The sequence below is a fragment of the Lycorma delicatula genome, chromosome 1 (genome assembly GCF_047948215.1).
Source record: "Lycorma delicatula isolate Av1 chromosome 1, ASM4794821v1, whole genome shotgun sequence".
Lineage (NCBI taxonomy): Eukaryota > Metazoa > Arthropoda > Insecta > Hemiptera > Fulgoridae > Lycorma > Lycorma delicatula.
This window is the reverse complement of record NC_134455.1, coordinates 103,951,826-103,977,654: the sequence shown is the minus strand read 5'-3', so window position 1 is coordinate 103,977,654 and position 25,829 is coordinate 103,951,826. Positions and strand designations below refer to the sequence as shown.

The following is a 25,829-nucleotide window of genomic DNA, read 5'->3' as shown; positions in this document are numbered from 1 at the left end:
ATGAATACCAAAAACATTGACATGAGAAATGTATTGCTAAATTTCTTTTTTTCAGTGTTATCAAAGTGAAGATGAATTGCTTAACCACATTTATGAGACTTTGATACCATACACTAAAATTGAAACATAGCAGCAGTAATGAAATAGTTGTACTCATCATCTCTGAGGCTCAAGAAATTTATGCAACAACATTCAACAGGAAGTTTAGGCCACTATTTTATGAGACAACAAACAGGATACTGCTTATTGAGTTCCTTGATTGTGATAGTAACTGTAAATTCTGATATTTATTGTGAAACTTAAAAAAACTTATGCGGAAAGCTGTCTAATGGTATTTTGTTTTTGTACATCAATACTCACTCTCATACTGCAATAAAAATGGTTCAAGTATTTTCATTGGGAAACCTTCAAACAGTCCAAGCAATCCATAAATCTGGACTTGCACACCAAGGAATTATTATTATTATTGAGAAACTGAAAGAAACTAAATTTATTTAAATCAATTGCAGGAAAATTTTTTGAAAACTGAATAATAAAGCCATAGAACAGTGTGAAAAATGTGTTGCAGTAAATGAAAACTGTGGAAAAATAATACATATATGTAATTTTATTATTTTAATGTAATATAATTTTTACAGTCACTCACTTTTGATTTTATATTAAAGCAGCTCTTATTTAATAAAATATATCTCAATTTAAAATAAAGCAGAGGTAATATAATTATGTCATGTTAAAATTCAGTGAAATTTTTAATTTTAATAATCTATTATTTATTACTTACAGGGACTTCGATCAGAATTCTCCCTCATTCAGTCTTGAAGCTGTTATAAAATTAAATTTGCAAGAATTTGCTGAGAGTATAAATGAAATTTCTGATGCTGCAACAAGAGAAATGCAAATAGAGAATGTAAGTTTTCTAAACATAAGTTCATGATGGAGTGCTTGATGATAATTTACTCTAATTAGTCTATACGTGTCATGTATTCAGCCCTGTAGCTGAATCACTTAGGCTCTTTCTTTCACAAAATAATCACATTTGAGAGTTATGGTTATTTTAGCTATGAATTTGTAATTGTAATTTGAGAGTACTTTACTATGTTTACAAAAAATTTTAGGTATGGATTTTTAGGGAATATCTTGTATTACAAATAAGCAAGATTCTTAGATTTTTACTCACACTTACTACTATTTACATGTTTTTCTTTAATAAGATTATTTAAATTACCATTTCTAATCACATGCATGAAAATTAGTACGTGTTGTAAAGCCATTACTAATAAATAATAGAATTTATTTTTATACTATTTTTGTGTTATAAATGTAAAAAAGGAGTTAGCATTGTTAGGGTTAAAACAACTTCCAAAATACCAATATTTATAAAAACAGAATATTTAAAAGAAATTTATTTATTAGAGAAAAGATAATCATTTTACTAAAAAAGAACACTCTGCAATAACCTTTATCACATCTCCAACAACCGATTTTTAAAGTTAACAGATTACCATACAGCTTTTAGATATGTATGATTTCAGTTTTCTATTCTTCTTGGAAACTATGATCTGTAATCTCTAATCTACCTGCTGTACGTCTGCACATTAGTGCCCTTAATCGCGGCATCATACCCTTTGTCACGTAATCTTCTTGCATAGTTGATTTTCTCAAATAAGATCTATTTCCTCAGTCACAACCATATCAAGATTATTTTTTGTTATATTTTTTATTTTTTAATACTTTTTTATAATACCAATGATAGCAACATTTAGTATGAATGTTTTCAACACCATGATGGAAGAAGATTGTTCATGACTACATGGTTATGAGTCTTTATGGAAATAAATTGTTGAGAAATAGAGCAGGATTTTGACAATGCAGAATATGATTTTTATTACTTTCCCAACTATGATTATGAAATTAACATACTGTTGAAAAAGTAGAGAAAATTCCACATGGCTCAATAAGTCAAGTAAAAAGAAAAGTAAAGGACATTGCGACAGTTAACTGAGTTACATCAGTTGAATTTATTCCAGAAAATATTATTTCAACTTAGTATGAAATAATAAAGTTCTTATTCACAACTTGACAGTATTTTATACTTATGTAAGAGTGCAGCTGTAGAAGAAATATTTGTAACATTACATTGAATTTTGTAAACGAATACTTTTTTAATTTTACTTGATTTATTGGCTATAGCATTTATATTAAGATCTCCTGCAATTATAAAATTCCCCACCCTTCTTATTAGTTATTTAAAATGCAATAGTGGTTTAAACTTAATTAAATCCTCCATTGGTGGTTTTGAAAATTTAATTTGGTTTCAGTTCCCAAATTTACATTTAAAGCTATTTCTATTTAAATTTCATTAGAAAAACTATTAATAAGATATAATACTACTTTTAGCATAAGTAGCTATGCCACCTAACCCAAAACATTTGCAACAAAAAACACTAGCTAGTTTGCAATTAAGAAATGGCTACTTCTACATTACCAGATTCTTTATTCAAGAGGCATTCTAACTCATAAACTTGCTTTCTAAAATCACCTATATTTATGTAAACAAGTATTAAGCAATTTCCTTAAAAATCTAAATTAAAGTTTGACATTAGAAATATATATCTTTTTATACTTATCACAGACATTAGGCCAAGCCTTTGCTAAATGTCTCTGTTAATCATTTCCCTTTTTTCAATTTAGGCTTAAAATATATTTTGTATTTATACTGTGTATGATGTCTTACATGTCAGAAAAAAGAAAACAACAACTTATTTGACAAATCACCTGGGATGTAAGCACAAGGACTGTCCCAAAAAGGCTGATCCTCCATCATGTATAATTTGTTAAAGGTTGAGGAAGGATCATAAGCACTCTGTTGATAGCAAGGAGTGTAGATCATATTTGAGAGCTGTTGAGATCTATTTTAATTCTCTTATTGGTTAGTTTCCATCAGTTGAATGCATAGGATGCTTATATTTTTCAAATCACATCAGGGGAAGTGGCCTTAGGTCATAACCTAGATGTTGTTTTGTTGCAGCATCTGTATATTACATCTGGTGACCTCCTGGTTTTGGCAGGATGGAAGCGATTTTATTGTGGTTCTGACAACATGTTCGTTGTTTTGTGCAAAAGAGAAATAAGTTGTGCCTTCTTGCGGCAGCTCTCTAACAGTAATGTTGTTGTTAAGGTATATTCAGAACTTACATCTATATGTTGTAAGTTCTTATTTCCAGTTTTAGGACCCTGCTGACCATCACCTTGAGGTCTGGGAGCAAATTCTTCAGTTTTCAGAGCATAGTTCTGTTGTTATTGGTCCCGATGCTAATGCTAAATCTCTTACATGACTAGGTGATTATATCGATGAGAGGGGTGAAGCAATTGAAGGTTTTGTCATCTAGCATGACTTAGAAGTTTTCAATGTTTCTGGTGAGCTGCCAACATATACTGGCATGGTGGACGGTAGGAGGCAATTTGTTGGCACCAATAATATTGATGTCATGGTTGGAAGATATATTGCCGCATGTGTTTGTGGTTGGAAGGTTGTCGATGATTGCTCTAGTGACCATCAACTTACTTTTCAAGATCACTGGTGGCCTGAGTGATTGATATAGGTATAATTTCCCAGTTCAGCAGGGGCGTTTTCTGCACAGAAAAGTCAATTAGCAAAGGCTTGTTACAATTCTTGATCTTGATTGGATATTCTTGATCTTGAAGACCAGGCAGGTCAGTTATTGGCAGCTTTCATTGATGCCACTGAGCGTTCCATTCCCCACAGTTTGGGTCCGGAGAGGGTGCCCTCTTGGTGGACACGGGAACTTACTGAGCTGAAGTCATCTGTTCTCCGTTTACGGAGGTCCTCTCAAACTGAGAGTACTCTGAGGGGCAAGCAGATTTGACTTCGAAGTATAGGGAGCTAAGCTTTCAATGTCAGGCCAACAAATACGATATGTTCAAGTTCAGAAGTACCTTGAGGTGTTCCTTAATGAAAATTTTTGTTTTAAGGAGCATCTGCAGTATGTCAGAAAGAAGGCCAGTAGTGTCTTTTTTTGTATTCAACGTGTGGTTAATATCTGGATTGGGGTCTGAATTTTAAGACCATGAATATTCTTTAAAAAGGTGTGTGTGTGTATGTGTGTGTGTGTGTGTGTGTGTGTGTGTGTGTGTCAGTGTCAGATAGGCCAAAATTTATAGCGGATGGGAACATTTTGTTGAGGGCCCAGCGCCTTTTGTTGTTACAGTGACAGGTGGTTACCATACAATTTCTCATGAGGCTACCCTGGTGATTGCTGGAATAAAACCTTATTGATGTTCTTGTGCTTGAGCGTCAATGCTATAAGAATTTGGGTCAACTAATTTCTGCTACAGTTAGAGAGATTGAAAATAATGGATTTCAATTGTGGCAGACTAGGTGGGATGAGACAGCTGATGGGTGTTACACACATGGTCTTTTCCCTGATGTGAGGAATCTGTGGGGTATCTCTTGGCATCTCTCCTAACAAGTATATAACTCAGTTTCTTTCAGGCCGTGGTACTTTTAGGGATACATTGGCTTATTTCAACCTGGCTGATTTAGGTCTGTGTCTGTGATGTGGCATATTAGTTGATTCCTTTCATGTTTTATTTGTCTGTCATCGATGATGAAACACGATTAGAGGTAGTGAGGTAGTTCGAGGATATTGGGTCTATTTTAGATTTAAATGTTAACTGGAGAAGCCAGGCTGAATGGTCCATTGTGTAGAACTTCATGAAAATTTGGTTCCTCAGCAAGTTGCGGAGGGCATGAGTGGGAGTTCCAGTTACCCAGGTGGTTAGGGGCTGCTTGGGCATTCTCTTGTCACCAAGATAGGCACTCCGTAGTTTTGTTTGCTTTTTTTGTTTTGTTTTTGTTCTGTTATTTTGTGATGTTCGTTTTATTTCGTTAATGGGGCTATAGCTCAAAATTTAAATATTTTATTTCTACTCAGTTCTGTTCATTTGAGTAGTTTGTTTTTGGTTCTGTTTTGTGATTATTGATAGTACGTTCTTACACCAATGGAAATGTCATTAATGGCATTTGCATCTGTGGCATCCTGATGGCAGCCAAGCTGTTAACTGAGAGTTATTATACAGTTTGTGGGTTCAGAAGATGACCTCTAGTAAAGCCCATCAGGACTAAGTACAGAGGGGGTGGCATGGCAACCGGAATTGTTACATGGCGGGATCTTCCCCGTCAGGATCAGGATGTGATCAACTAATGGCCTAATGTTATCTGATAACATGTTATCTGAAAGGCTTATGTTGGTTTAACAACAAAGAATAATCCAGTGAGTTTTTGCACATTTGTTGTTTGTAGTCTGTCACCAGACACTAATCTTGTTTTTTCCTGTTTAACCTCCGGGAATCTCCATCAGGTATTACTTCAGAGGATGAATGAGGATTATATGTATGAGTGTAAGTGAAGTGTGGTCTTGTACAGTCTCAGTTTGATCATTTCTGAAATGTGTGGTTAATTGAAACCCAATCACCAAAGAACACTGGTATCCATGATCTAGTATTCAAATCTATAAAAGTAACTGCCTTTACGAGGATTTGAACGTTGGAACTCTTGACTTCAAAATAGCTGATTTGCGAAGACATGTTCACCACTAGACAAGCTGGTGGGTTGAAGACTACTAATCTGGGATTAGTGTTATTTGAACTCTCTTACTTTACAATGTGGTATTTTAATAGATCGTCATTGTGGATGTTACCTCATTGGAAACTGCTTCAAATAACTATTGTCATCAGTTTGTGACAGACTACAAAATTATAACAATGCTATAGATAATTTAATGCAAAAGATTTCACAGTTCGGCTCTGAACAGCATTGTGGATTATTTGTATTTAAATAAAACATGAATGATTGCTTTGAACTTAGAGAAAAAGTAACCTGATTCCATTAATCACTTTCATCACTATATCTTGTCAGCTAATTAACAGATGGTTTCAAGTATTTCCTGCCATTTTTAGTTTTATTTACCATTCTTTAATATTTTTTTATTTCAGATAGTGCTCCTATGTTGTGTCTGAAATTTTTGTTAATATCCCAACTCTCTGATTTTAGCAATAAAATGTCACAAATTGTTTTTAATGGTCACAACTATTTAATAGTAATATACTTGTTACAGACATTATTACATTGTAATCAGAAAAAGCTCTTTAAAAATCAACATATAAAATAACTATTACACATTATGTTTCTGTTGTTAACAGGGATTGAAAGTAATTAAAGAAACATGGGACAATGTTGTACTGGATATGGTTCCTCATAAAGATAAAGGAATTTATCGAATTAAGGCTGTTGATGACATATTTCAAGCTCTGGAAGAAAATTTAGTTGCTCTAAGCTCTATGAAATCCACAAGGTATGGTTGCTAATCTTATATTTTTTCTGCATCAGATTATTATATATTCACAAAATGTTGAGTACTAGATAGATCCTTATTGAAAATACCCATGTGATCCAATTACAGAAATTTAGTAATGTTGATGTAAAAATAACATTTTGTAATATCAAGGATAAAACTGGATTTCATTAATTAAAATGATTTTAAGTTCAAGGACAGGACATATTGTTCAACAACTAAATTAATAATTTAGGAATGAAGTGTTTTTAAAATGTTTTTGTTATTAAACCATATTTTTATTACTGAAGATTAATTTGAAGGATTGTTTTTTAGAGGTCTAAAAATAAACTACTTTAGTTTATTGCTTGATGTAGGTAAAATTAACATAACCTGTAGTGGATGTATTCTAACCTGACATGACCAATCATTCTTGGAGCTCTGTGACAACTGTTCTGTGTTTAAAGAAGCATCTTGCATAACACTTCTTGTCTCCTCTGCTAGCCTTGGCCAACACTATATTTACAGTAACCTGAACAGACAACACAGGACTAAAGAACAGTGAAATGAAGTATTATTTGATCAAGGCGGCCAACTTAAACATTCAAAAAGATATAGAAATGGTAATGTGTAAATAAACAATTGATAATAAAATATTTTTCTATTTGAAATGTAGATGTCCATTGCTATTTTAATTATATGTAGATGTCCATATAGAGAAACTGATGGTTTTTTTTTACAATTTAGATGCTTTATTAAATAAAATAACTTTTATAAATTCCAGACTTCTAAAACACCAAACACAGTAATAGAATCTATTTTACTATAACCTAGTTTAATCTATATTACTGTGTTTGGTGGTTAAGTTGTTTTTTTGATATATATATATATATATATATATATAGAATAAAAAATAGTGAAAAGTATGAGACTTTTTTTATTTAAAGAAAATTACATGTAGTTAGCTTAGCTGTTTATAAATATATACAAACAAAACCAACTAGGGTTTATACTAGCATCACAGTGTACACCTTGTTTTATCTAATCTTGATCAAACTCAAATGACTATTGATAATAATATATCAAATCATAAGGGCTAGTTCCTATCTTAAATTCATTTATCAGAAATTAATATTTATTAATAGAAGGATAATAGTTAACAATTTAGAATTTGTTTAATTGGTGTTATAAATAAATTAGCTGATACAAATTGATATAATATAGTATGCCTTAAAGTATCTCATAAGTGTCGACTTAATGGATAAATTCAGAACATCAGATAAACAAAAACATTCATGTTGATAAATGCCCTATTACACTTTTTTATTTTCTTATCTTAATAATACATTAAGATAATTAAATGAAATTTGGCATTACACACTTCTGTTCTACACATCTTCTACTTAACAAATAATTTCAAAGATTTTATCTTTGAAAATTCCACAATGACTAAATGTTTTTAATCATTAATAGCTTTGTAAATATTAATAGCACTGTTTCTGTACTAATTATGTTTTATTAGATCAAATGTTAACCTTTTTATTTTGAACAAAATGACATTTCATTTATTCAAATTGATTGATAAACAGCTGAGATGAGTGAATGAAGTGAATGACAAAAATTGTGCAGTCTTGACAATGTTGTGCCTGTTTTCACTTCATAGTTTTATGTTTATTCCTCAAATATAGTCTTTGTGTACAACTGTTGTAATGCGAATCCAAGGACTTCTGTAATTGAATATCAACATCATTTTCCAGAAAGAAGATTGCAAATAAAGACACTTTTCAACTTTTCAAAATACCTTCAGGGAATTAAGAAAAACAAGTTTTTTTCCAAATGTCCATGCAGGAAGAAAAAGACTTTCTAATAGACAAGTTAATGTACTCAATTATGCTACAGATAATCCAAATGCAAGTATTAGAAGAATATCAGCAAATACATCAGAATAACAGAAATTTCAAATACTTATTATTTGTAAAGCCCAAATTTGGGGATTATTACCTCATAAAGGTTTGTAGACTTATCGCTTGGAAAAAGTTCAAAGTTTAAAGCCCCAAGACTTTAAAAACCATGTGTACTTCTGTTATTGGTTGCAATAAAATATAAACATATTATGACTAAATAAAATTATTTTTTCTGATGAGTGTCATTCACAAAAAATTGGATAAATGATACATGAAATTCTCATTCACTTTCCCATTAATATCCTCATATTGTGGCGAAGTATTTTCAAAAAATATTCAGTGTAAATGTATTAGCAGAAATATTAATGAGAAAATTGATTGTACCAAAGTATTTAAAAAATAGGTTGACAGGTTACGTTTACAGACCCTTTGTTGAAGAAAAATTACCTTCCCTCATTGGAGAAACAACTGTATTACACTTGTCTGATAGACACATAACCTAACAATGAACCGGAGGAAGAGGAAGAAGGGCAGTTATATATGGATTATTAGATAAATAATTATTAGTTGTATTACTGACAATAAGCAACTTTATTCAGTACCCCAGATATTGGAAATTAAGGAAATAATATTGGAGAATTGCACCGATGTATTCAACAACAGAGGCGGACCTTCATACAATGAAAATAAATGGAAAACTATAACAAAAAAATATAACTTAAACTTAAAGAAGAATAAATACAACAATTTACAAACACTATTCAACAAAATAATGACAGACTTGGACAGACTAGCTATATTGACGAAAACATGGCCTCATCAGATCCTAGAAAAAGAAAACTACCTGACGATATCTAACAAATACAAGACGGAAATCTATATTGCACCAAGACATTAACATAACTCGACTGATTTTGTAACCAATGGAAATAATAATGACGGGACCAGTTAACAATATAAAGAACATTGTAATGAACAGCTCCAGATCTGCTGAGGGACCTAGATTCTGTTTTCAAACTTCTGTTAGCGGAATGGGAAAGTTACTTACTTGGTGCTTGTGAATACGTCAAGTCAAATTATGCTAAAGATGATGACAATAACTTGGGTCCAAATTTTTTTTAAAAACCTATTTATTGCCATTTTACGAACTTTCACAATAAATATAACATTTTTGAATCACATCAACATAGCTTCAGAGACAATGCAAGTTCAGTATTAGCTGTTTACTTGCATAAAGTTTTGAAAAATTTGGTTACAAATATTATTAACCACACACAAAGGCTTTTGATTCTGGTAAACAGAGCATATTGTTAAGGTAGTAGCTTAGTTGGAGTAAATTTTCATGCTTTAAAATTATTAACAATATAAGGTCCCAATAAAGTGCAAAGTAAGTGTACTTCAAAACAACAGGAAAAGAATATTTTCAATATTTATGTATTTTAGGACATTTACTAATTTTAAAATATAATAGATTCTTAAAGTTGTTACTTCCATTCATAGAACATGTTTCAGAATAATTTTTAAAAAATAATCAAGCAGGTTTAGAGATGCTTTATTACATGACTCCCCAAAAAGGAGTGTAATGTATTTAGGGTGTATATACGTATGTTTGTCCCACCATAGCAGCTCAACAGCGGAACCGATTTAGATGTATAATCCTGTATTGGAATTCTTAAGTTACTGGGAGTGTCATAGGCTATATAAATATGTGTATATAACCTAAATGTAATTTATTTAAGTTTCTTTTTCTCTTGATTGGATAAAATTAAATATAACAAGACACATTTTATTTAAAAATATTATCTTTATTAATCTCTTGGGTTAGCCAATCAACTATGCAAACTTATAAATTAAATTCACTACATTCCACTTAGAATTTTCTAAACTTCCTCAGGTGACAATACACATTCATACACACAAATGAACAATTCATGAACAAATGAACTTAATATGCTATAAATGGATTCAGTAATAAACTCCCTATAAAAATCGTAAATTATTAATAAGCACTTTTGTTCTGTTTTCTGTATTCTGATAGTCATTTCTGCTTTCATGAAAGTAAATTTGGAGTTTAAAATGATAGTCTGATCAAATAAGTTTCATAAACTTGATTTTTCAACCTTTTTTTAAAGTTCACATTTAAGTGAAATTGTTTATTTTCAGATTTGTTGAACCATTTATAAAAACTGTGGATTTTTGGGAAAAAGGATTATCTTTAGTTATGGAAGTGTTAGAGGCTGTGTTAAATGTACAGAGGCAATACTTATATTTAGAAGTGAGTATTCATGTTTCAGTATTGAATTTTTTCTCTGAATGTATTAAACTGATTTCAGTTAACAATTATAAGTTGGAAATTATGTGTCTGCAGTAGACCAAAATTGAGAAAATAATAGTAATTTAACCCAAACAATTAAGTAAACTAGCAAGAATATTGAAATTACAATTATAAATAATTTAATTATACTGGATTTGAACATCCATCATGCAATATAACTGGCAAATAAAGTCTTGCTTGGACTTGAAAATTTATTGAATTTCCTACATGTGGGGTAGCACAGCTACTTATTCCTGATATGTGCTGTGTAATGTATTACGGACACTGACACAAATAAAATATTTATTTATTGTTATATTTATCTGGCAAGCAACTTTTTTACTCAGAAATCGCCTATTAAAAAAAAAAAGTAGCTAAAAAATGCTAGCTTGTGTTTGTTTCTTCTTCTGAAGGGTATAGCATTATCACACTATTGCAAAACAGTTTAAATTGAAACGTGTAATTACAAACTTACACATTAGTAGTATTTACGTAATAAAACTTTTAGGAAAAATTTTCATTCAATTGTTTTTGTTAAAATTTCTTATAAATCTTCAAGTTAAAAATTGTAGATTATAGAATTTATTAAAAAAAATTGATTTTAATGAAACCTTTACTAGGTTTTCCTCATACTTTTCAAATTGGACAATGAGAGAAAAATAGTGAAAGAAACTGTGAAAGACTTATAATTTAGCCTTTTAGTTAGTGAATATGCTATGAGTAATTAAATACAGATTGAACAATTTTTTGGTTAAAACATAAAATTTGCTACAAACGTGGTAGAAGATATTTGTGCTAACCTACTTTCATAACTAATTCTACTTGTGAAAATAATGGAAAAGTTCATATAAACAAATGTCCTAAAATGCTTCATTTACGAGTTGCGGCTAGTGAAAGGTTCACTCAGATTTCAGCTACCCTGGTGAAATGAAGTCGTACTGAAATTTTTAGGACATTAATTAAGGAGCAGAATTAGTGATTGGAATAGGTTATGAAGGTCCCAGGAGTACTTCGTGATTTACTCTGTATAAATGTTATTTATTTCAATACATAAAATTTTCAACATTTTATTCATCAATTGCCTTCTCCAGATCTATTAATGCCATTTATGTGGCCTTGTTCCTCTTATGCCTGTAAACTATCCTAATGAGTATTTTCTTAGACTGAGATGCTGCAAGGGTTAGCAAATAGTACATGTGTATTACAACTATGTTTAAGTGCTTTTACTTTCTTTGCTATAGTAGTAACACATTTTCTAATCCCCTAGTATGTTATTTCTCCAGAATCATTCAATACATACCAGTATATGTAGTATTTCCAATCCTGCCTTTCCTATTCAACATAATTGTACAAGTATTAAGGTGCATCATTTATCTATGCTGCCTTATTTTTACTGATTTTTAAATAATCTCCTTTGTTATCATTAGCTCCTCCAAAAGGCCGTTGCCACCTGCTAGCACTTTTACCTCTACTTCTCGCAAATTTTCTATTCACTCCTCTTTTATTAATGTAATTCAGGTTCATTCCCCCCCCCCCACCACAGTTTCCCTTATTTTTCTGTCTGCTACATCTACTTTTCCAGAAAACACTTTTCTTAACCTCACGTCTACATTCTTCTAATTCTTTACTGTTTAACTTTTATTTTGTTTCAAATGAACTTATATATATATATTTTTTAATTTCATTATGAATATTTATACTTCCATTAATTCTAAATATTGTTGGTTCATCGTTCTATTGTTACCCACAATTGTCTACCAACCTTTTCTGTATATAGTCTCCTGCCCCAACACTTTGGCTACTATGTGTATAAAATATGGCCACATTAAATTTACCTTTATGTATGATATTAAGACACTCAATATCTTCAAGGTAGCTATGAACAAGCTGTGCACAGTATAGCAGTGTTGAAGGCACATTAGACATATTTGCATGCAATATAAAGAGTTGTTATTATGGTATATGGTTAGCTCCCTGGAGAACAGTCATGAAAGTAAAATTCTCATTTACATAACCCACCAGGTAGTGAGTGATTAATATTTAGTGTATCCCTCTTAATAATTAAGTTTAGTAAAAAGAATAATAATAAAATACCAATAAAAGATACACTATTGTATAAGATAGAATTATGTTAATCTTGAATCAAATTTTCTGTTCAAACTAATCTGTTTTACAAATGTAATGTTTAATGTTTTATAAATACAATAAAAATTGAGGAAATAGAAAGATGCTCGCACAATTGCATTATCATTTGTTAGTAGAACCATTGAATGATGATGAGAATCACCTAGATCAATTAAATTAAATTCTGAGGTAAACCTTGAAGAAGTTACAAAAACTGATTTATCAGCTCTTAAAATTTAACATGGGATTACATGTGATTTTTGTGGACAAATCACTATTTGCCAAGACCTTCTGCAGCTTCCTGATGCAGAGTTGTGCAGAAGGAACATTTAGTTTCAGCCGCAATGTACTACAAAGATATAATATACTGAATTAACAATATTATCGATGATTTGACTGAAATTAATATTGCATAATTATCTGATCTTCCTGTAATCATTTAAAGCAAAGTTCTGAAAGTCTAGTTCCTTTTCCATTTCTCTGACCCAGCTGGTACAGTCCATTTTCCTTTTTTTCAATTTTCTTTAACAATCAAATTGTCATATTGACTATAATAATTCATTCACTGCTGCTTGTCATCCTCATTGTATTACATCCTATGATTCCTGGACCAGATATCTTATCTTACGTTTTACTTATTTCTAATTAATCTCTCTAACCTGCCAATTTCTTGCTTTAAATTTTCTATCCTACAGTATTACTTGCTGAGCTTCCACTTTTCACTGTCTGTCTTAAAGAATGCCTTGATTTCTACACCTTCAGGTAACATTTTCTCCCGCTATTCAGAGGTCTAATTGGGGATCTATTTTACCTATTGTAGACACATCATGATTTAAAAAAAATGGAAAACCATTTAAAACATTTCCTCAGGCAATACAGGTGTGGATTTCTTTTCATTTTAGCCTTAATTAAACCTAAATTAATTATTTTCAAATTTGTTTTTTAGTCATATCAACTATAATTAGTTTTTAATCTTAAACAACTACTGAAAGAACTGTAAAACCCTTTAAGAAATTATACCTTTGACTTTCTAATGTGTCTTAACTTTTATGATAGTGTTTATCGGGTGTAGCTTTTTGCTTCTCAAGCTTTTGTTTAAGGAATATATCATCTTATTTACAGGCAATCATTACTCATGTGTGATACATTGTTCATAAGTAAGGACATCTTGTGAGGACATTCTGTTACAATAAATATTTAAAAAATATTGATAAAAATTGTAAAAATTAGTAAATATTTAATTATTCTAATATTTTGTTAGAATAATTAAATATAACTCAATAATTTGTCATATACAGGACCGGGAGGGTGACGAATTATAGAAAATTTCAGGAAAAGTAACTAGAATACATTTATAAGTACTGTTTTTAAAATTTTAATTGAAAAATCTAATACATAACTTCTAATCTCTAAAAAAAAACGACAAAAACTTAAATAAAGTAGTTACACATAAAATTTTTGGAAAACATTCATTTTTACAAACCTTTTTAAAAAATATTGTATGTAACTTATAGTACATACCAACATATGTATTTACTGTACTTTACTTTAAATCTTGAAAGAATTTTAAAAATACTGTATTTTGTTTTTCTATGAGTATTAATTCTTAAAAAATTGTGTGATCATTTTTTGAACTATTTTTTTAAGTTGCACACTAATTTTGCTAATAGTAATTTTGCTTTAGTATTGCTAATAATTTTGAAATTTCTGCCTCATTTTGCTGTTCATACATTCAGTAATATACTTGTTAACATTTCCTCTACTTGTTTGAGATGAATTGTTTGAGATTTGATTTTTTTAAATTCTCAAATTTAAAATGACTTCTTTGTCATCATCATCAGCTTCTTGATTATTTACATCCTTATTCATTACTCATTCTATTATCTTATTGTCATTCAAAATTTCATATCCCAAATCCTAGCTATCTATATTCAGCTTGTCATTTACATCACCCTGTTCTGTTTGAAAAACATTGCATATTCGAGAAATTGTTGTTTCTTTGAAACAACTTGAAGCAGTTGTTTCTTTTGATGACTGTTCCTTTCATTCACTGCACCCGATGGCCGTATTTTGTTCCAGCTTTGAGGTAATATTTGATTTAAAACTTTATTCCATGCACCAGTAATGTTGAAGTTGCATGTGTGATTGTGTATTTTTTTCCAAAATGCTTCCAAATTTGAAACCATATCATGAGAAATATAGTTTTTAAGAAATATTTTCTGGTACTGACGCTTCAAATCTTCAATCACTCCCTGATCCATGCACTAAATCAGAGAGGTTGTATTTGCCAGAAGGAAGACATATTTTATACTCTCATAACCTAATTCATTCACATCATGTATTCAAGGAATCCTATTCAGCAGATTATGCCAAGAGGGAGGATGTGTTTAGATGATGTGTTTGTTGTGTCTCTGAAACTCTCAAATAGTTATAAATATATAGACGTTATTAAAGTGGTTTTTTCATAGTCCAGTTTTTATTATATTTCATATCCTTATTGTAGTAATTTAATATTATGTTAGGATCTGTGAGTGGATTAGATTACTCTTTCATTAAAAAAAATTAAAATTTTTAATTTTGGAGTTCTTTATGAATTTTCTATTGAATCTAGCATGTAAATAGGTTAGATATATTTTTCTGTTGTAGTATTACCAATTTGTACAAAAATTTGCTTGTAAGTTTTGTTTCTACTTCTCTTTTCTCTTCCAAAAATTAAGTCTTCTAAATGTGCTACATATGATTATGAAAACTTTTCACACGTTTATTTATATTACAGATTAACATTACAGAATTACTGCTTAAATAATTATTTTATTATATTTCATTCAACTTCTTATTTCTTTTCAAACATTATAGAATATATTTCTTGGTGAAGATATCAGGAAACAGCTGCCTAAAGAAGCCAGTGACTTTGATTCAGTACTTCACGAGTGGCGTGAATTGACATGCAGAATGAATGAAGACAATTATGCATTTAAAGTTGCTCATTATCCAGGTATCCTAACAAAGAACATATACTTGGGATACGATTAAAATTAATTTTAATAATTTAAAATTTAATTTATTTTCTTCTCATAGAGATTAACTTTGATGTAAAATATCATGAAGCATGCCTTGAAAATATCTTTTTTTTTATAGAAACATAATTCCATATCTCTATAAAAATGTCTTCTTCCCTGTGAAAAGACAGGGAATAACTGGATTAATCTTATTTGTTTATTTATTTGATGTTATACTGAAAGAAATCTGAATTTACAAGGTTATATATAATTTTTATTATCAAATAGAAAAATAAATAAATAAATTATTTTAAATTTATATAATATACAAAAAGAACAAAATTAACACAAATGAAATAGAAATTATAAAACAAAAATTGAAAGGAAAAAAAATGAATAATTACGACTGTTAGCGTTTATTGTAATATAAAGTATTTGTTTACGCATTAGAAAAATATTTCAAAAAATACTTTATTAACTCCTATCATTCTATGAAAATATAATTTCAGAATCACAGCCAACAATTTTTTCCTGTATTTTACAGTAATTAAAAATAATTAGAATCAATGTGGATTTGAATTTATCATTAAACACAAGTTCCCAGTGCATGTTTGGTTTATTATGAATATAATAAATAAGTGAGAATCAAAATTGGACCACTGAAGAATCCTAAACTTTATGAAATATTATGATAACTTGAAATTAGCACTAAGAAACAAACTGCTTGTTAAATATGAATAGAAGATTACCAAAAAATTACTGGAGAAAGTGAATGAAGAATGTTTATATGTATAGGCATAATTTTCATTACTTATAAGTAGTGATGCAAATTTTATGTGTACAGATATACCAGGACTTAAATATCAGGTCTCGGAATGATATGAATTAATAAGCTTCCTTTATGTACATCATTAAGCTTCCTTCACTTCCTTCAATGAAACAAAATTAATTGTTTCATACTTTGTATGTACAGACACTTCATCATTCTTTGTTTATACAAACAGAAATATGAAAACATTGATCAATAATTGAGTCTTTACATATGATACCCCACCAAAGATTTTACTATTCTCTTTTTCAAATGTAAATTAGAATATGAAATTGAAGATTATCTGTTTAAAATTTTTTATTGAAACTCCTCTTCAGGTCTGCCTTAGTTTTTTTTATGCAGTTTGCTGCACGTAATCATAAAGAAACTTGAAATTATCTTTTTTGAAATTATTCCTTCTGATTAATTAAATTTGTTGTTAACTTATTAAACTAGACTGAATATTAATACACAGCCCCACAGCCCTACCCTCTGCATCTTTTCTTCCCACTAGCTCCAGAACACTTTATATACTACGGTGTAGTAACTACACCAAGAACACTACACAAATTACAACATATACGATTACACAGTACACATCTTCAGAAGTTCTTCTTATACTTATACCTGGTGGCATTACAACTCCTTATGCAATGCAACTGTTGTTCGAATAATTGTACCTAAATCCACTTTCCAGTATTCAAAACTTATGCCGCTGGATCAATAATATCTTCAATAAATACTTTGTTAATGTATTCAATTATATTTTTATAATATATACATTTTATTACAGATTTAGATATAACTCATTTATTTTATTATTGTATTCGTAGCTACATTTGTTCACATTATTGAGATTAATCAGTATATAATGTACAATATTTATATTTGAAGTATTATATTTAAGTATTTATTTAGATTCATGTTTTTAAGTTACATTTTAAATAGCATTGATTTAACCATTAAGACATCTTTTATTGAACTTAAATATTTTTAAAGAAAATGATTTTACTGTAACAACATTTTAGAAGAGAGAGAAAATTTACTTTAATAACAACTTAAATGAAAACTACTTTAAAAATAGCATTATCAAGAAGAAATAAATACATTATAAAACAGCTGTTGAACTAAACTTAACATAACTTAACATAGTAAAGAGTTACATAGTTTGTTTATAAATTATAAGGAGGACATGAAACTGAACAACCATAACCCAAAGTGGACGCTACTATGCTGAAGGGTGGATGGCTCTAACAATGTCCTCTGGGCACTTGGGCAAACCTAGTTGTATTTAGCTCTAGCTCCCGTATGCATGCGCTCTGCAAGTGGTCCATTATATCGCAGGTATTCATGGGAACCACGGTGGTTGATGGTCCAATTGAAAAAAAAACCATCAAACACGGGAGCTTAAGGAGACTTTGACCAACATCAGTTGGGAATGTGTCTGGTGATGATGATAAAGAGAAATAACACAATGAATGCTAAAACATGAATAATACGTTTTAATGTAGTGAAATATAAGGAAGAAGGTAAATCATTTGCAAAGGTTTCACCTTTCTTAATACACAAGTGCATTGTTACAGCATGTGGATCTGTAAAATCAATTAAAAAATAGGAGTGGTGTCCTGTTGATTGAGGTAACTGATGACGAACAGAGTTGGAAGCTACTGGCCCTTAGGTTCATAGGGAAGGACAAGGTGATGGTGGAACCACATTATACCTTAAATTCCAACTAGGGGGTTATCTTTTGTCGTTACTTGGCTGGAACTGAACTCTCAGAAATAACAGAGGAACTGTCCCTGCTGTCACTTCTGTTCAGAAGGTAATGAGGAAGGAGAATGGAATTGATGTACCAGCATCTTCTCTGATTATAACCTTTACTATTCCGACAGTCCCTGAATGAATAAAAATAAACTACCTGTCTTGTCTGTGTGCAACAATATATACCAAACCCCAGAAGCTGTTTCCAGTGTCAGGGATTTGATCATACCAAAACTGGTTGCACAAAGGAACAAGTTTGTGTACATTGCAGCTGTGCAGGACATGATAACGCATGTACTGAAGCTGGAAAATGTGTAAAAATGTAAGGGTTTTCATTTGGCAAGGTCTTGGAATGTCCCATTTATAAGGAAGAACAGGCGATAATAAGGATTATTCTTTTTTGTGAAATGATGGGCATCCTCTACTTCGGTCATTTTGCCCGATGAGAATAGAAATTTGTAGCATATGAAAAATGCCATGCCTAACCTTGATTCAAACCCAGGACCTCTGCATGAATGGCTGAGATGCTACCACTCCACTATAGAGATTGAAGTGTCATTTCCTATGGCGCGTTGTGAATTCAGAAAATCCCTCAACATGAGGAATCCTGTACAGGCCGATGTTAGTTTTGTCCAGGCTCTTTCCAGCAATGTACAAAAGCAAACAAATATATATCATGTAAAGAACAGACCAAATTAGTCCAAGTATTATCAGAACAAGTAAAGACCCTCACAGCTGCAATTACAGCATTGAGCTCTGGCAAGAAGGTAACTTCTGCTTAAAAAACTGATGGTGGTTCATCTAACTCCATGTCGTTGTTATACCATCACAAAAAGTTCCTGCTGCATCAATTACAACCAAGATCCCTGTGAAGGGATCTGATAAAACATCATTACCTGGTATGGCATCACTGACCTCCTGAGTTTCCAAATTCCTTCCACCATCTCGAGATTTCTATAAGGATATAAGAGACGAGAACTTCTTAAATATCATAAGATTAAAAAATAAAAACCAGATAATATTTGATAAATAGTTTGCACGCAGAGTTTTTATATGTTACAGGAAATAAATTTTCCTATGGCTACAAATACTATTCCTTCTATAGGAAGAAAAATCCTTTAATACTGTGTCTGCAGGAGATTCATCTAAGTCCATAGGATGATATATCCTGCGGACTTGAGATGTGAATGGACCGGAATGAGGTTACATTCCCCTTGTTAGGTGACCTAAATTGGTCGACTTATTTGGGTGTAGGTCTGAATTTCTATGTTGTGTAAGGCATAATCTTGATTGGTATGAGTATAGCATTGATTTAACTTTCAATTCGTTCGTTTTCTGAGGCATTCAGTCACAAACGGTGCTCTCAAATCAGGACTAGGCGCAGTGTTCGCGTTTTTGATCAATTAGTTGGAGGGAATCATGTTAGTTTGGATGTGAAGATGTCCGTTTGAGGCCTACGTGAAGGTGAAATTTGATATGTATTTTACTGATGCAAATTTCTGCCGAGGCATTTACATCGGTGGCATCCTGACCGAGTCCTGGTTGATGACTGTGAGATGTAATCAGTTACAGGGTCTAAAGACTACCTCCGGTAAAGCCCCTCAGGGCTCGGGACAGAGGGGGTGGTGTAGCGACCGGTAACATCAAAAGGTATCTTCCCCCTACGGGGTTGGGAAGCGGAAATCATGGCTGAACAATGTCGATATCATTTCTCAGACAACTCCATCATCGGTTGTTTGGAGAAGGTACGGGTCGTGTGTGGATCAAGACAATCTCCACCCCCGATTGGACTAGAAACCAACGGCGTTCTCATTACCGCACCAATTGATGTGGTGAACACATTTGGTTACACCTTTAGATAAATTTCACTATCATCATCCTATTGTCCTCAGTTTATGAAATATAAGTTGCAGGTAGAAAGTATGCCTTTTATTATCAAAGATTTGCAAAATGAATTAAAAATTCCTTTTTCGCTTGATGACTAAGGTATGGGTTGAAAAATTCCTGTGACACTTTCCGTAGAAATGATAATGTCAGGTTCTGTATGCTATCTCACCTCCCGAATAATGCATTATGACATCAAAGATAAATCATGCCCTTCCAGTTATTGTCCTATATCCTTGACCACTGCCTTGTGCAAGTAGATAGATTGTATGATAAACCGTCACCTAGTGTGATACCTTGAGAGAAATTGTCTCCGAACAATGCGGATTCAGCTGTCGATCATGTAGCAGCCCTGGAATCTGTTATTCAAAACACCTTTCTACTTCGCCAACACCTGGTTGAGGTATTTTTCGATTTGAAAAAGGCATATGACACAGCTTTGAGGAAAGGAATGCTAAATACACTTCATCAATTGGATAGATATACAAGGAAATCTCCTTGCATTTATCACGGGTTTTTCAGCAGTCGGTCCTTTTGGAGTTACTTTTGGACTACTTACTTTACTTTGGAATTACTTTCACACTAGAAAACTGAATACCACAGGGAAGTGTCCTAAGTGTTACCTTATTTGCGGTAGCCATAAATAGTAAAAAAAAGTGAGTGTGAAAACCCGTTATGTGTTCTTTGTTTGTTGATAATTTCTCAATTTACGTTACATCTAGAACTTTAGCTGCTAGGGAGAGGCTGCTCCAAAATACAATAACCCGTTTAGAATCGTGGTGTAAAACGACTGGATTCACGTTTTCTCCGAAGAAAACTAAATGCGTCTGTTTTTCACACTTGAGGAAGATACTGTCCTTCATTGTGTTTACATAGTGAACCACTTGAAGCATTCACACGACCAACGACTACCGTGGGTAACACATTTAAAGGAACTGGATGAAGGTAAAATGTTTAAAAATGTTGGACATGTAATACTTGATGGGAGTATTACATATTCGAACATACATACACGATCGAGTATGCATATTGTGTTTCTACCAAGCTCTAGTCTATTCCCGCTTGGACAACAGCTGTGTGGCTTATTCGTCCGCTAGGTCTACCGCTCTTAGAATGCTACATTCCGTACATTCATTCATTCATCCGTCTTCTACAAGTGCTTTTTGTTCAGGCCCTGTTGTACATCTACTGGTGGAAAGTGGTGATCAATCACTTTCGAATAGATGATATCAAATGATCTGCACTTAAGTAGCTCGCATTAAAGCGCAAAGAAATCATCCCATGTTTGATGCGATATTTTCTAACCAACTGATTCGATAATAATAACAGGCATGATCTACTGTTCCTCTAGGATCAGAGCTCATCGCCTTTTCTCAGCACTAAATATACAATTATCTCTAGTCCTTACTATTGCTCCATTTTATTAACCCTCCTGGCGGCCTTTTCTCGTTAATTACTGCTTTGATCTTTGTTAATATAATATAAAGACACAAATCCGATTACTCTGCAAAATAAATTTTATATTATAAATAGCATGAATCTTGAATGTTACATTTTATATGGACGGCTCTAAAAACATTAATTCTGTTGGTTGTGCTTTAGTGGTAAACAGCAGAACATACATGTTCCTCCACAGCATCTCCAATATTTTGATTGTGGAGCTTTTTGCTTTTAATATTGCCTTAAGTATAATTAGGCCAACAATTCGACATGTACATGTTTGCTATGATTCCATGAATACATTACAGGCGGTTAGTGATGTTTACTCCTGACTCCCTGTTTTCTGTGAGATTGAATGTGCAAAATGACTAGACGTAATATCAAATTTCGCAAATGACTAGACGTAATACATAGGAATTTCAGGTAATGAGCGCACAGATTGACGCAAAAGAGGCTTGTTTTCAGTCTACTTTTACCAAGCGCGTAGCTTCAAATAATCTTGTCAGTTTCGTGAAGAGGATTATTCACAATGAGTGGTAAAGTGAATAGGATAATACCATTAACAATAAATTTTGCCCAATTAAGAAGCTCCTCATGCAAACATAGCTGTCGAGGAGGTTATTACTTCACGTTTGCGAAGAGAGCACACTACGATCACTCATGGATATCTGATGACGCAAAATCCCCCCTTTGTGCTCACTGCGACTGCCAACTAACAGTGCATTACATCTTTGTGGATTGTATCTGTTATGCGGCATTGCATCGGAAATTTAACCCAGGGGCTAACATACGAACCCAACTGGTTGGTCTAGTGGTGAATGTGTCTTCCAAAATCAGCTGATTTGAAAGTCGAGAGTTCCAGCGTTCAAGTCCTAGTAAAGGCAGTAATTTTTACACGGATTTGAATACTAGATCATGGATACCGGTGTTTGGTGGTTGGGTTTCAATTAACCACACATCTCAGGAATGGTCGAACTGAGACTGTACGAGACAACACACGTCATTTACATTCGTAGATATTATCCTCATTCATCCTCTGAAGTAATACCTGAATGGTAATTCCCGGAGGATAAACAGGAAAAAGAAAGAAAAGGGATTAACATGCGAACTATTCAAGGGGTTAATGTAATGTTAATATCATACGTTTTACGTTTTCTTAGGACCGTCAGTTTGCATTCAAGTATTTGAATTACTGTAGCGAGTTTCAGCTATTCTTGCCAATTGCAGTAAAGCAAGGGGTTATTTTTTTACGTTAATTAAGATATATATATATATATATAATGTGATATATCTATATATCTTTGTTTATTACAACAAATACATCATGTCTGGGTGATGATAATGTGGAAGCGTTTTTCACCCATTAATACCCATAAAACATGGTTTCCAAAAAAAACAATAACTTCAAAAAAATTGCCCTGAGAAAACTGAAAAATATATATTACTGTTTCTGCTTTTCATGAAATTTTGATTTTATAAATCTTTACCAAACTAGAACAAAATACTATTAACATAGTGACTCTAATTTGGTTTAGTCTTCAAAAAGTCAAACTTCAAAGAATTTAAAATATAGTTTTTAGTCAGATTTTTAGGTTATTATACCTTAAAATTTTTAATTATTATTGTTTAAAATTTGGTTGGCCAACAAAAGCTATTGATTATATGAATAATTGCTGTACTTGAAAGAAACACAAAGGCAAAAAACTGCATGACAATAAAAAAAATAAGAAAGACAAAGAAACAATGTAAAGACTACTATTGAGAATCAGCTAGGTTTTTGGAATGTGGAAATTCTTGATATATTTTTACCCTGAGATTTCCAATTAACTTTCTTAAATTTTCATGTAAAAATACTTTTAATTTTAAAATTATATTAGACAAGATATTGGTAAGCTACAGTAATCAAATACTAATCATTAATGATGACAAAACGTGAAAAATATCTCAAAAACAAAAATACAAAGTAATTTTTTGTTAAAAAATCTACTTGAATTATTCTGAAAAAGTTTACATTGGGACCATCCAAGGAACATTCTGTATGAAATAAAAAGACATTGAACTCATTCCATTTACTGAAAAGGTAAGGTTTGAACATAAAAATAAAAAAATATATATACATTGACCAAAATGAGGAACTCCTTCCTTTTGCTGAAGTTTAACAAAATTTTTTATTTGAAAATTGACAAAATTATTATTTCCTCCAGTGTACTACTTCAATTGTTGGAAGTTATATTTAAACAAGTGTAGTGTCATTGTTGTTCAAAATAAAGTACTTAGAAATATCAGTCAGTAATACTACTGAAATAATTTAACAAAACTAATATTTACAGATAAATGCATAAATGATTGAAATATTTCCATTGAAAAATACAAATAGATTTAGTGTTTTGAAACATATATACATAAAATAGTGGTTTTTTTTCAGGTTTATATGGAAAACTGGGAAAATTAGATGAAAAATTAGAAAAAATACAACGAGCTTTAGAAAGTTATCTTGAAACTAAACGGCAGATATTTCCACGATTCTATTTTATTTCTAATGATGATTTACTTGAAATTCTGGGCAATTCCAAGAATCCTGAAAAAGTTCAACCTCATTTTAAGAAGTGTTTTGACAATATTAATAAGTTGAAGATGAGTAAAAATGTAAGTAGTTTTTTTTGTATTTCAGTTTGTTTGTATTGTGCATAAAATGGAGATTCTGTTTAGTATTGTTAATATTAAATAAATAAATTTATTTTGTTGGACAATTTTTATAAATAATAAATAATGTTTTAAATTTCTCAAAGCTGGTATTTTTCTTTTATAAAAATTAACTGCAATGTAATTAGTTAAATAAAAATATAAGTAATCATATCATGTACCTCTGTTTGTATTGCATATAGCATGCTAGTTTTATAAAAGAGAAATACCAGTTTTGAAGGATTTTTTGTGGGTCACTTGATCTTCACAAGCAAGTTGAAGTATTTGCAATTATGATACATAATGAGCATTAGACTTTGTAGTGAGGTCTAACTTGTAGACTTCAACAAGCTCGTGAACATTCAATAACTATTAATACCCAATAACTTTTAAGAAAATTAGAAAGGCAGAAATTCTGTGGTTCTATATTTAAGTTGCTGATGCGGTTTGAGTGACTTGCTAAAAAAGCATTGATAGTATTCATAATTTTAACATCTTTACTTTTTAAGAAATAGTGTGATTATTATGTTGAAACAATTCCAATTGCATAATTCTCATAGGAAGTTGGTAGGTCATTGAAAATATGGTAAGCAAAAATAGTGTTTTGATTACTCTTTGAAATTTTGCTAGCCGGTTTGGAATTTAAAAAAGAGAAATTGTGTTGTAGATCTGTCATGCCAAAAGTAACAATCTCTTTGGGAGATTGATGAAATTTGAAAATATTTATTAAAGTTCTGTTGAAAATTTTGAATTCTTAACATTTATCATAAAATGATTTTGTACAGATAAAAATTTATCTATAATTATTTTTTAAGTTTAATTTTTATAACTTCAATAATTTTACATTTTCTGAGTCAATTTTAGACATTTAATAAGTTGTTCTCTTCTAAATTTTAATTCTAAACTAATTATGATAAAATTTTGTTGGTAGACCTAATTATTAATGTTTGCAGATGCTTCTTTTAGCATAACTGTTACTAACAATAAGTCTTAAGTTGTTGTAATAAATTTCAAACTTCTTGAATCTTATGATCTATTTTACTGTGATTTTAAGTTTGCTAGAATAGAGAAGGTTAAAAAATAAAAAAGTTAAAACTTTCAAAACAAATATTTCCCATTAGATTCAAATTGAAATGTAATCTGAAGTATACATTCTATAGAACATGTTTTGATAGTTACTACCAGGTGTAACGGTTATATAAAATTCTAAACTATTTGGAACACCAAACAAATGACTTACTAAAAATAAACTACGTAATAGGAGAGCAGCTAAATGGTGGGTTATTATTAGTAACTCCAACATTCCTTGCTCTAAAATATACATTTATCTTGTCATCCAGTGGCATTACCTCATTTCAAGTGTGAGTTTTTACATCACTATTTCTACTATTAGTACCAACGCATGATTTCTTATTTTTATACTACTGTTCAGTAAATCACATAAAATATGTCCAAAAATAATACTCAAAACAGTAAATCAGATTATGAATTGAAAACTGAAAATTAATGCAACTGAATTTTTGATAACAGACTATGATAACTCTTAAAATATTAAAGGTA

At 31.1% G+C, this 25,829-nt stretch overlaps 1 protein-coding gene across 1 annotated transcript in view; it reads left to right on the top strand.

Annotated features, from left to right (window-relative positions):
• The window catches only part of kl-2 (dynein heavy chain 2, axonemal kl-2), a 408,181-nt gene that overhangs the window by 98,711 nt on the left and 283,641 nt on the right, over positions 1-25,829 (top strand). The window contains exons 26-30 of the mRNA XM_075354141.1: positions 784-907; positions 6,223-6,374; positions 10,421-10,532; positions 15,552-15,690; positions 24,013-24,233. Of these exons, the coding sequence (XP_075210256.1) occupies positions 784-907; positions 6,223-6,374; positions 10,421-10,532; positions 15,552-15,690; positions 24,013-24,233 (748 nt within the window). The remainder of the gene's footprint in view (positions 1-783; positions 908-6,222; positions 6,375-10,420; positions 10,533-15,551; positions 15,691-24,012; positions 24,234-25,829) is intronic.